Genomic DNA, 13,598 nt, shown 5'->3' on the forward strand with positions numbered 1-13,598 from the left:
CTTTTCTAAAGTTTACCAACCAATGTCAGCACGCACGCCAGCTAAAATACACAAGCTAGCTACTCTAACTTGATGAAGAGAAGTTGGGTTCAATGCAGAAGACACATTTCAGTTGAAAGCATTCCGTTGTACAACTGACTAGGTACCCTCCTTTCCCTTATAGGCTGAAATAGCTTCTTGGTAGCTAGTAATGAGGTTGGCAACCTATCTGGGCTAGCTATAGCCAATTTCATAAAATTGCTCGGTGGCTAGCAGTATTTTTTTTAACAGGACAAATCCCACCTATCCGCATAACGCCTCTGATTGGAGATAACAGCAAACAACAACAGAGCTGACAAAAATTAACACAATTGCAATGCCTGGTGTAGACTGGCATACAGTTCATTTTATGAATCTGTTGAAGGCTTATATCATTCATATGTCATGTATTATTATGTTGCCTAGGCTACTTCACATGGGGGGGGGGGGACGACGACGACATGAAGACCTGTAATAAAAGGTAGACAGGCTGTTTTGTCTATTCTCCACAAATGACCTGTAATCCACAAAAAGGTCTATTCTCCACAAATGTAAGGCTGTATTAGTCTATTCTCCACAAATGTATCAGGCTGTTTTCCACAAAGTCAGGCTGTTTTATTATTCTCCACAAATGTATCAGGCTGTATTAGTCTATTCTCCACAGATGTATCAGGCTGTTTTAGTCTATTCTCCACAAATGTATCAGGCTGTTTTAGTCTATTCTCCACAAATGTATCAGGCTGTATTAGTCTATTCTCCACAAATGTATCAGGCTGTTTTAGTCTATTCTCCACAGATGTATCAGGCTGTATTAGTCTATTCTCCACAAATGTATCAGGCTGTTTTAGTCTATTCTCCACAAATGTATCAGGCTGTATTAGTCTATTCTCCACAGATGTATTAGGCTGTTTTAGTCTATTCTCCACAAATGTATCAGGCTGTTTTAGTCTATTCTCCACAGATGTATCAGGCTGTTTTAGTCTATTCTCCACAAATGTATCAGGCTGTATTAGTCTATTCTCCACAAATGTATCAGGCTGTATTAGTCTATTCTCCACAGATGTATCAGGCTGTATTAGTCTATTCTCCACAGATGTATCAGGCTGTTTTAGTCTATTCTCCACAGATGTATCAGGCTGTTTTAGTCTATTCTCCACAAATGTATCAGGCTGTATTAGTCATTCAATTACATTCATGGAAGAAATAGCCAAATTGACAAAGTTAATTACAGACCAGTAACAATGTACATTTTAAATGCACAGTGCAAATTCAGTTTGCAATTTGTTACCTTTTTCCAATTATTTTCACCACAATAGGAATGATTAGCTGGACTTGATCGTAACCTAACACCCACTGCACTGCTCAATTGTTCATAAGTTTGAAGTGTGCGTATTTCATCTCATGCCCTCGATGTTGCACATTATAATTAATACTCAAAACCCCGGAGGAAAGTGACTCAAACATAATTGTTTCACTTCATAGACTGCGCTACTACTGTAGGGCAGCTCGTGAAGTATAGCCGTGCTTGTGCAATTAATTGGCACAACTATAGCTGTCACTTTATGCCTATGCGTAAAATAGGTGGGCCTATGCGTAAAATAGGTGGGCCTATGCGTAAAATGGGTGGGCCTATGCGTAAAATGGGTGGGCCTATGCGTAAAATGGGTGGGCCTATGCGTAAAATGGGTGGGCCTATGCGTAAAATGGGTGGGCCTATGCGTAAAATGGGTGGGCCTATGCGTAAAATGAATGGAATTGGAATGGTGCATGCATCCACATAATAATAATAAATACAAGTCATAATAATAATAATGATTATTGTAATTATTACAGATATTTCATTAATAATAATTATTAGTCCTATGTTGCTATGCCTTGAAAATATGTGACCCTGATATCGATTTTTTCCCCCATAGTTTCCGCATTAACAGTTTAAACCAGCCTGAAAAAATGACCCTCGATAAATAAACCGCAGTCAGTCGTACAATTTGCATTTCCCCTCAATTTGACTGTCTGTTGCAAACTCCACCCATCCTCTTTCGGTTACAGCGTTCTTATTACACCTCAGTGGGTTACAGCCGTTCTTAGCTGTGAACCAATTGATTCACGCTTAAGCCTTGTGTTTTTTCCGACTTTACAAGGCTGCTAGGAAAAGTGGGGGAGTGACGACTTGTTCCTGGAAGAGCCAGCCTGCGGAGTCAGTCACATTTTTGGCTGGGATTCAATGACTGAGCCAGACACACACAAACACAGATAGGGGCTGCGAGGGAGAGAGAGGGGCGAGTGAGTGAGCAAGCGCAACCCAGCTCACAGACTAGCCATCTCCAGTACACAGGCATATCGAACAGCAGGGGCAGACAGAGTGTATGCGTGCGGCTATACTGCAGTATTCCACAGTTTAAAGGAGGTTCCACGCGGGTTATTACTGTGTTTTATACCGGATACATAGAGGGAGAAGGCTTTGCTTTATCGGTCGATACTTTTTCTGAAACTTCAAAAGCATTATTAATTTTTTGGAGGAGTTTCAGAGGGACGCGTTTTAGATATGGACTGTCAGGAGTGTACTGCAGGGAAAGACTCGCCCGTGTCACCATTCGCTTAGTAGGCTAGTCAACGGAATTGGAAACTCACTGCTCGGTACTTTTTTGTGGATGTTTGATGAAGCGCTTTCTGCACTTGGCTAATTCTCGGAGACCTTGGATTTACAAGGAACCCGAACCTATCGTGGCGTTCAATTGTTTTAGTTTGCCCCAGTTGAAAGGAACTCTCGCTTTCAAAGTCGTAGTGAAAACATGGAGACTGTAACTCGACAAAGCTTCCAACCTCACCCAGGACTGCAACAAACTCTCAAGCAGTTTCATCTGAGTTCTATGATCTCCCTCGGCGGACCGGCGGCGTTTTCTGCTCGATGGCCACATGACCTCCTGTTCAAGAAGGATGGGAAAGAGCCCGAGCCCGTGCTGCATCTTCCAATGCAGCCGCCGACAGTGATGCCGGGACCACTCTTCATCCCCTCCGACCGCTCCACTGAGAGGTGCGAGACGGTCCTGGAGACCGAGACTGTCTCCTGTTTCGTGGTCGGCGGCGAGAAACGGCTGTGCCTGCCGCAGATCCTCAACACCGTACTGCGGGATTTCTCCCTTCAACAGATCAACTCGGTGTGCGACGACCTCCACATCTACTGCTCCAGGTGCACGGCAGAACAGCTGGAGATCCTCAAAGTCATGGGAATTCTCCCCTTCTCGGCGCCTTCCTGCGGACTCATCACCAAAACGGATGCGGAGCGCCTGTGCAATGCCCTGATTTACGGAGGTACCTACCCGCCGCACTGCAAGAAAGAGTTCACGGGCTCACTGGAGCTGGAGTTTACGGAGAAAAGCCTCAAAATATACCACGAGTGTTTCGGAAAGTGCAAGGGTCTCTTCGTCCCGGAGCTGTACACCAGCCCCAACGCAGCCTGCATCCAGTGCATGTACTGCAGACTCATGTACCCGACCCATAAGTTCGTGGTGCACAGTCACAAATCGTTGGAAAACAGGACTTGCCACTGGGGCTTCGACTCCGCCAACTGGAGGGCATACATCCTCTTGGACCAGGATTACACAGGGAAAGAGGAGAAGGCGCGCCTGGAGCAGCATTTGGACGAGATTAAAGAGAAATTTGATTTCGCCAACAAATATAAGAGGAAAGCATCCAGGGTGAGTTGAACTAGTTTGTTATGTCGTTACAATGTCGTTACACAGTGTTGCAAGTGTTGTTACATTATACGAGTGTTAGTTGTTCCACTGCTGTCACAAAAACATGTACTCTGTATTGAACGTTTTTTCTCTTTTATTTTACTTGCGTTTTGTTTTGTCTTCTTGCAAATACACTATTATCTCGGACTAAGAGTCAAAGATTCGTATCTCGAGAACAGAATAGACTATTGGCGCAATGACTTGTCCCAGCCATGGGCTAGTTTAGACTGGAGGTGAGTCCTTCCAAGATTGGGTTACTCTCCACATATTGTTACTAATTGTCCACCAAGAACAGCTAAACGGCTCTGGTGGCAATACAACCATTATGTGCCCGTGAAACACTTCTGCGGGTGTCAACGGCTCAATGATATTGGCCTAACTGTAAATACAATCCCATTTACCAACAAATGGCCCAATAATGGTGTTACAACAACTATCGAAACCCATGTGATGTATAAGGTCGAGGAAATAATGTAATAATTTCTAAAGTTACAAAACACTGTTTGTAGGTGTATAGTTTAAACTCCCCTCTGTCCTGCACGCATCCCCCTCCCCCAGGTCTGCACACACCCCCCCAGGTCTCGAGGTGTGGGCTGCCGCTCGCTCATTCCGCACTTTGCTGTGTATTGTGGCTTACTGGCTGTGTTTGAGAAACAGGTCCTTCAAGGTGGATGTGTCACTGTGTCATTAACGAGGGGTTCATCCGTGCGTAGTGGCGTGGAGCTCCCATGAGGGTGGTTGGCGCGGCTGGATTTATTAGAGCACGGAGATATGTCAGTTGTCTGCCTCGACAGGCCATTACAGTAGCAGACGTCTACTTTTTCAACTGAATAACCAGTAGGCTACTACTACCCTTTTCATGTCTGTGTTTGTGGCAATGGGTTAGCCTGCTATATGCTAGTGGTATCAGATAAAGAACAGTCCTGTGCAACAGCCTGCGGCTATAGAACCCTGACCTGTTCACCGGACGTGCTACCTGTCCCAGACCTGCTGTATTCAACTCTCTAGAGACAGCAGGAGCGGTAGAGATACTCTTAATGATCGGCGATGAAAAGCCAACTGACATTTACTCCTGAGGTGCTGACTTGCTGCACCCTCGACAACTACTGTGATTATTATTATTTGACCCTGCTGGTCATTTATGAACATTTGGACATCTTGGCCATGTTCTGTTAAAATCTCCACCCGGCACAGCCAGAAGAGGACTGGCCACCCCCCATAGCCTGGTTCCTCTCTAGGTTTCTTCCCACGTTTTTGGCTTTTCTAGGGAGTTTTTCCTAGCCACCGTGCTTCTACACCTGTATTGCTTGCTGTTTGGGGTTTTAGGCTGGGTTCCTGTACAGAGCACTTTGAGATATCAGCTGATGTAGGAAGGGCTGTATAAATACATTTGATTTGATTTGAACAGGAAAATATCAAATATTACCATTTTTTAAAATCTCCAAATGCAGTGTTTCTTGAAATTTCAGAGCAGTTCTATTCTAATGAGAAGAGGGGGGGCATGCTAGCCATGATTTCTCTGGTGGATTCCCACAGCGCTTCCATGGCAGGCCATCAGATGAGCCCTAAATGATGTGGAGGGGAGTTTATCAAACATGCAAAAGGGGCTCAGTGTGGCCTCTCCTGTATGCCACCCAAGCTAACTTTTTTGAGGGTAATTGAGCTTTATGAACAGCATGGGGGCCTCTGGTGGCCTAACCCTGACTTTTACATTGGTGGCTAGGCTATAGCCTAGCGCTGCTACTACAGCAGACAGAGAGCCCTGAATCTAAATCCTATGGGGGGATTAGGTCTGTGCTTTGGGGAGGGCAGGCAGGCAAGCAGAGGGGGGATCAGTCCACCCCTTCCTCCACTCTTCCTCCAACTAAGACTGATAAAAGAGCCCCCTCCTCCACTCTTCCTCCAACTAAGACAGATAAAAGAGCCCCCTCCTCCACTCTTCCTCCAACTAAGACTGATAAAAGAGCCCCCTCCTCCACTCTTCCTCCAACTAAGACTGATAAAAGAGCCCCCTCCTCCACTCTTCCTCCAACTAAGACAGATAAAAGAGCCCCCTCCTCCACTCTTCCTCCAACTAAGACTGATAAAAGAGCCCTCTCCTCCACTCTTCCTCCAACTAAGACTGATAAAAGAGCCCTCTCCTCCACTCTTCCTCCAACTAAGACAGATAAAAGAGCCCTCTCCTCCACTCTTCCTCCAACTAAGACAGATAAAAGAGCCCTCTCCTCCACTCTTCCTCCAACTAAGACTGATAAAAGAGCCCCCTCCTTCACTCTTCCTCCAACTAAGACAGATAAAAGAGCCCTCTCCTCCACTCTTCCTCCAACTAAGACAGATAAAAGAGCCCCCTCCACAAATGAAAGGCAAGCATGGCCATTTGCATGAACTGTTACACATGAATAGAGTTGATGAAGCAGGGATAGGAGTATTGTGGTGGAAACATAATATGATCCCAACAAAGGAGAGCATTCACACACACACACACACACACACACACACACACACACACACACACACACACACACACACACACACACACACACACACACACACACACACACACTTCTTCCCTTCCCCCCAATGACCTCCTCCGTTGCCCCTCTCGGCATGAAAGGAGGGTGAAAGGAGAGTGGGTGATTATGTTAGGAGACTTTTCGGTGGGCCATACAAACAAAGTGGAAGTGTTTACCAACAGGACTCTCACAGTTCTCTAGCACAGCCTTTACCCTTCTGTTTGCCAGTGTGTCAACAGGGCCAGAGCCTTGTCATGCACGTGCTCTTGCCCCTGTATTTAGGTTTGAGTGGGGCGACCTAAAGGAATTTAAAGGCCTCTTCTATTTTTATATGGGCTCAAAAGACCCCTGTGTGTTAGTAATGGTTAATATATTCACTCTCCCAAGCCTAGTTTAAATCCACTCTTTATTTAGGATTTTTGTTTATTTCCCTCTGTTTTTTTTAAAGGAGGGCCTTAGTGAAGGCAATGCTACGGACATCATATTTGCAGAATTATGATCATATTGCTAAACTTCTCTCGCTATAGTAGCCTACAAGTCTCCCTTCAGCAACACATTTCACCTGGGGTGTTATCTTGAGATAGATGTCTTTCACAGAAGAGAAAGACTGGAGTGGTGCTTGACGACATATCGAGAGCATGTCACTACTGTGTTTTGTTAGCGAGGGGAACGGGTGGTTTTGTGGAGGTTTGTGAATGCAGCTAGCAGCCGTCTCACAGTCAGACACAGGAAGTGAGCTTGAAGGACTTCCTGTTCTCCAAGACTCTTTGCTTCTATGAGGTCATGGTGCTTGATAGAAGCAGTCTGTGCATTACACACACACACACACACACACACACACACACACACACACACACACACACACACACACACACACACACACACACACACACACACACACCACAAACTATTTGCAGCATACCTTCCTTATTGCAGCATACTTCCACCAATAAAAGTCTGTATTGTAATTTGCAGTAAAAGTGCATTATCCGTTTGAATCTGAGATGTGAGAGCGCAGGTGTCGACTGTGGGAGTGCAAACAACAGTGAATGAGCAAGTGAGTTAGTACAGGGAACTATTGAATGGTTTCAAAGGTTACCAGTAGGGTGTGGAGCAGGTGGCTAAGTCTCTTAAGTTCAACATGCCAATGCTGGTTTCTGGCTGGTACACATGTGGGTCGCAAACATAATCAGTGGCTTTCCACATCAGGAGGTTTTGATACGGATGGCAGCCGCAGATTTAGTAGCTCGCTAGGTTTTATTTCACCTCAAGACGGTGTGATTTATACACGCCCCATCTGTTGGGAGGAGATATGAATGAGAGAGGGAGAGAGAGAGAAGGGGACAGAATACATTTCCAGCCTCCAGTTGGGGCTTGGTTTATGCACAAGCAGTTTAGGTTTCCACCAACGACCATGTTTTGAAGCAGCAGCACCGGCTTTAGGTTGTGTAAGCTGAGAAAAGGGAAATATAAAAACCTTCAGACTCAGAGACTAACTTGAACCACGCTGTCAATGGTTGTCTCTGCCTGGTCCTTTACTGTAGCTGGCTGGCGTGGAAGGGCTTTCAGACACGGTTTGGGGTTTTGACAGAAGCCACATTGGGGAAGCCAGCAGACAAGACTAGTAGTTAGTCTAGGCTGGGAGCAAGAGAGTTTCGACAGACGTTGCATTCCAGACCCGCCACTCCCTGAGAGAGAGAGGGGGCGGACAAGCCCATAACACAAGCCAACCCTCCCGAATGGGCATGAATGAAGCATGTACCCACACCTGCCCAGCGCTGTTTAAATCAATCTTCCACTGCTCAGGCTCTTACCTCTCTTTCTTTCTTTTGTTTTCCCTCTGTGTTTCATTCTCACTCCGGAGTGGCGAGGAAGGCTTTTAGAGACATAGAGCAATTGTTAACTGAGGAGAGAGGCTGTGAAGGAGGTGCTGTGTTCGATGTTTCAATCTGTCATCTGAATGACGTTTATGAGGATGCTTTTCGTCTCCAGTTGCAATTTAGTTTGAAAATGTCAGAACCCTAAAACTAGTCTGAGTTTGTAGCCTCAAAAGGGTGGAGAAAGTGTAAGAAAGATGCCATTTTGTACAGTGCAAGCTAGGCAGCAGGCAGCCCCCCCCCCTCCCCACTTTCTCACTTTCTCTCTCTCTCTCTCTCTCTCTCTTCTCTCTCTTTCTCTCTCTCTCTCTCTCTCTCTCTCTCTCTCACTCTGCAGAGTCAGCCCTTTAGCAAGGTCTGGGGGCCTCGTTGTTTTCAAAAGTACTGCTCCCAAAGTGTGGCTGGGCTCCAGACCCCATTTCGCAGGGGCTGAAACTTCCCTTCCACTGCCCAAAAATGTCCCAGTGCACCTTGGGATATCTGGCCTCCAGCTGAAGGGGTCGCTTGTTGGAGGAGGAGGGGGTAGGAAGTGAACTCCCTGAGTGAATAGAGGCCATGTCCTGTTTCATATTCAAGGCATAGGCCTTCTGACAGAGAGCCATACCCTCGCTGCGGACAGTACAACAGCTGGTAGCCATGCATATCAATGGCCACAGAGAGAATATACCTCTTCACTGCTTTCAGGGGGTTTTACAGTTGTGAAAATGCAGCAACTGCAGCTGAATTAAAATACTCTATACAGCTCAATTACAGCTATGGACTGATAGTTTTGAGGTAGTGGTGATGATGTGGAATGATTTAAGAAGGACTTTTTTGCTTTGTATTGTCATGAGGGTTGTTGTGATGGCTGAGGAATCATCCAATGATTCCTGTGCTTGTGTCTGTGCATGGCAGAGAAAATGATCATATTCTCCAGAAGCATGGTCCAAGAGAAAGGAAGCCACTAATTCACTTAGGGTTTAGCTAAATGAGTCCGGCTCCAATCCAATCTCTATCTCTGCACAGGCAGACTGTGACTAGTCTGTGCCGTCTGGGTACAGAGTGAGAGAGAGAGAGAGAGAGAGAGAGAGTTGAGCCCTGCCTTGTTAGATCAACTTGACGGTTCTGAGGGATCAATGGGATATTGACAGCCGTGTCTTCCCCTGTCAAGGGCGGCTGAAGACACCATCACTCCTTCACCTCCGCTACACAACTAGAAGAGACACAGAGATGCCTGTCTTCTCGTCTGACCTCATATCAGTTCTGTCTATGTATATCTATGTATCTATCACACAGGGTGGTTGTGCAATGAACGTCTCGTCAATGAACGTCTTGTTGCATGATTGTTTAATTATTGTGTTTAGAGAAGCTGTATGCAGTAGAGGTGGACCGATTACGATTTTTCAACACCGATACCGATTATTGGAGGACAAAAAAAAACCCGATACCGATTAATCGGCCGATTTAAAAAAATAATTTGTAATAATGACAATTACAACAATACTGAATGAACACTTATTTTAACTTAATATAATACATCAATAAAAATCAATTTAGCCTCAAGTAAATAATGAAACATGTTCAATTTGGTTTAAATAATGCAAAAACAAAGTGTTGGAGAAGAAAGTAAAAGTGCAATATGTGCTATGTAAGAAAGCTAACGCTTTAGTTCCTTGCTCAGAACATGAGTACATATGAAAGCTGGTGGTTCCTTTTAACATGAGTCAATATTCCCAGGTAAGAAGTTTTAGGTTGTATTTATTATAGGAATTATAGGACTATTTCTTTCTACTTTGACTATTGGATGTTCTTATAGGCACTTTAGTATTGCCAGTGTAACAGTATAGCTTCCGTCCCTCTCCTCGCTCCTCCCTGGGCTCGAACCAGCAACACAACGACAACAGCCACCATCGAAGCAGCGTTACCCATGCAGAGCAAGGGGAACAACTACTAGAAGGCTCAGAGCGAGTGACATTTGAACCGCTATTAGCGCGCGCTAACTAGCTAGCCATTTCACTTCGGTTACACCAGCCTCATCTCAGGAGTTGATAGGCTTGAAGTCATAAACAGCGCAATGCAACATGGTCAACACGTCATCACAATACACATTATTACGAGAGGCAACCAGATGATCACAGGGGACACGCTTGACTGCGGAAAATCTTCAAAAAAGTGCGATAACAGCGAGGGAGAATAAATTAAATGCGCCGATTCCTTTTATTTCCACCCCTCCAGCAGCCATTTTAATTCACAGCCTTTTATAGATGCTCTATGCAGAAATCGCTCCGCCATTTCCTGGTTGCTAAAATACTAATAGTTCACCTAGTTTCAGTTTATGTGACAAAGCAAGCAATTATTGTGTCGCGAATCATTGTACCATCTAAAATATTGTATTTTCAGCTGTTTGAAGCTGGTGTACAAAACCCAAAGTAAAAGACCCCAAAATGAAACTTATGAATAGGAAGCATAGAAGTTAACACACCAAACTCAAATATAAATACAACATGTGAAGTGTTGGTCTCATATTTTCATGAGCTGAAATAAAAGTTCCCAGAAATTTTCCAGATGCGCAAAAAGCTTATTTCTTTAACATTTTGTGCACAAATTTGTTTACATCCCTGTTAGTGAGCATTTCTCCTTTGCCAAGATAATCCATCCACCTGACAGATGTGGCATATCAAGAAGCTAATTAAATAGCATGATCATTACACCGGTGCATCCTGTGCTAGGGATAATAAAAGGCCAGAAAATGTGCAGTTTTGTCACACAACACAATGCCACAGATGTCTCAATTTTTGTTGGAGTATGCAACTGCCATTCATCTGCCGCCATCACCTCATGTTTCAGCATGATAATGCACAGCCCCATGTCACAAGGATCTGTACACAATTCCTGGAAGCTGAAAATGTCCTAGTTCTTCCATAGCCTGCATAATCACCAGACATGTCACCCATTGAGCATGTTTGGGATGCTCTGGATCGACGTGTATGACAGCGTGTTCCAGTTCCTGCCAATATCCAGCAACTTCACATTGGAGAGTAGGAGGACAGCATTCCACAGGCCACAATCAACAGCCTGATCAACTCTATGAGAAGGAGATTTGTCAAGCTGCATCAGGCAAATGGTGGTCACACCAGATACTGACTGGATTTCTGATCCAGTATCTGTGACCAACAGATGCATATCAGTATTCCCAGTCATGTGAAATCTATAGATTAGGGCCTCATTTATTTCAATTGACTTATATTAATTGTAACTCAGTCAAATTTGAGAAATTGTGGCATGTTGCGTTTATATTTTTGTTCAGTATAGAATGAGAGAGCATGTTCGGGATGCTCTGGATCTACATGTATGGACAGCATGTTCCAGTTCCCACCAATATCCAGCAACTTCACACAGCCATCGAAGATGAGTGGTACAACATTCCACAGGCCACAATCAACAACCTGTTCAACTCCATGCAAAGGTCAGTCATGCTGCATGAGACACATGGTGTTCACACCAGATACTGACTGGTTTTCAGATCCACAAACCTACCTTTTTTTTCAACAGATGCACATCTGTATTCCCAGTCGTGTGAAATACATAGATTAGGGCCTAATGACCTGTAACTCAGTTAAATCTTTGAAGTTGTTGCATTTCTATTTTTGTTCAGTGTAGAACAGCTCTACCGCTTCTTACATTTACCGGACACTCGTACCCAGAGCGACTTACACTAGTGAGTTCATACATTTTCTTCATACTGGTCCCCCGTGGGAATTGAACCCACAACTCTGAAGTTGCAAGCACCGTGCTCTACCAACTAAGCCACACAGAACCTTTAGTCTTGGTTTCAATGAGAATGACAGATCTATAATTCGGTCGGGTCACCCCCAAAAAGTGACATATTGCGGCTTTAAAGTTAGTCTAACAAATCAGGACATCTGTCTATGTGAAAAGGCTGCTTGTTGGATAGACTTGACAAAACAACGGATCTAGAAGGGATCTAGGTTACGTTTGTTTATTTTTCAAATTGATTTTTTGTTTGTTGTTGCATTTTCTGTTTGATTGCGCAACTATGTATTCATATGGTTAGTACACAGGGCTGTAGTTCTGACACATGAAGCGTTATCTACAGAACTTACAGTATAATAATTAGTACATTATCATGTTAAGCTCCCAGGGATTTGGTGTTATTACTGTGGCTGCTCTCTCTGTTGGTCGACAGTTTGATTTCATGAGTCTTTATAGTATTCTGCCCTCGCTCCTCAGTGAGCTTTTCTAGAAGCTCACACTGTCTGCCACCCCTCCTCCACACACACGGAAAGGGGATATCCGGGGGGACGTGTTTAAGCGGCAGAGGCCAAGAGGGCTGGAGAGTGCATTAATATACCTGACTGCCTGAGTGACTGGGGTGCAGTGAACAGGGCCGGGTGTGCTGTGTCGCTCGGAAGGAAAAATGGAAGGGGAGAGAGGAGGAGAGGAGGAGAGGGGGAGGAGGAGGAGGAGAGGGGGAGGAGGAGAGGAGGAGGAGGAGGAGGGGAGGAGGAGGAGGAGGAGGAGGGGGAGAGAATACAGGGGAGGTCCCTGTAAATGTTAATGTCCACGGGTATCCCTCCTCTCCCCAAAGTGAAAGTAGTGCCAGCAGATGACCCCGGCTACTGATTTTGGTTTCTCTCGCACACAACCCCATGACTTCTTCTTGGTGTGTTTTTTTATCAGTCCAGCACTTTTGATGCAAACGATAATGTGCCGTTATTTTGTTGCAAGCTATTTATTATTGATGGCCGATTACCATAGGTAGCAAGGACCTCCTTGCTTATTTAATGAGATAGCAGAATGACTTGGGGTTTGAAATATTCATAGACACATTGCTCTGCCATACAAACCACCGACTGCAGCCTTGTCCAATCGCCTCAGAGCTTCTACAGCCATCAGCCAATCAATGAACATCTGATGTAGTGTTATTGTTGGTGTAATGAAGCATGTATATGTCCGACATGAAAATCTAAGTCAAACCAAAAGCATTGATAACCAACAGTACTTGATTCTGAATGGAATGCCCTATAATAATATTAGTGTTAAGCCAGACAGGGAAGTCTCATCAAGTATTTTTGTGTGCACGATAAACATCCAAGTCTATTTCTGTTTTCTCCCAGTCGACAATCATCCCCCTCTTTGGAGTGGATGCTGTTTATTTTGACTCGTGGCCTATCGCAGTATATCACGAGGCTAAAAACGAGTGGCCGGCGTTCTCGCACGTCTGTGTGTGTGTGTGTGTGTGTGTGTGTGTGTGTGTGTAGATAAAGATAGACACAGTGTTTGGCGAGCCGCGGTGGTACAGTAGTAGCATGTCCGGTATGCAGCTCTCTCTCTCTCTCGTCAAGGAGTGGCCCATTTACAGGCACTGTCTTGTCATTGGCACACACTGGCACGCAGACACATCCCCCTGCCCTAAGCACCCACTATGAATGACTCAATTGTAAGACAAGACT

At 44.9% G+C, this 13,598-nt stretch overlaps 1 protein-coding gene across 1 annotated transcript in view; it reads left to right on the forward strand.

Moving 5' to 3' along the window:
- The first annotated feature begins 2,104 nt into the window (after positions 1-2,104).
- Positions 2,105-13,598, forward strand: part of LOC115117058 (ski oncogene-like) — a 119,090-nt gene continuing 107,596 nt past the window's right edge. The window contains exon 1 of the mRNA XM_065020935.1: positions 2,105-3,716. Within this exon, the coding sequence (XP_064877007.1) occupies positions 2,811-3,716 (906 nt within the window). The 5' untranslated portion in view covers positions 2,105-2,810. The remainder of the gene's footprint in view (positions 3,717-13,598) is intronic.

This window comes from Oncorhynchus nerka, linkage group LG7 (genome assembly GCF_034236695.1).
Source record: "Oncorhynchus nerka isolate Pitt River linkage group LG7, Oner_Uvic_2.0, whole genome shotgun sequence".
In the NCBI taxonomy this organism is placed as follows: Eukaryota; Metazoa; Chordata; class Actinopteri; order Salmoniformes; family Salmonidae; genus Oncorhynchus; species Oncorhynchus nerka.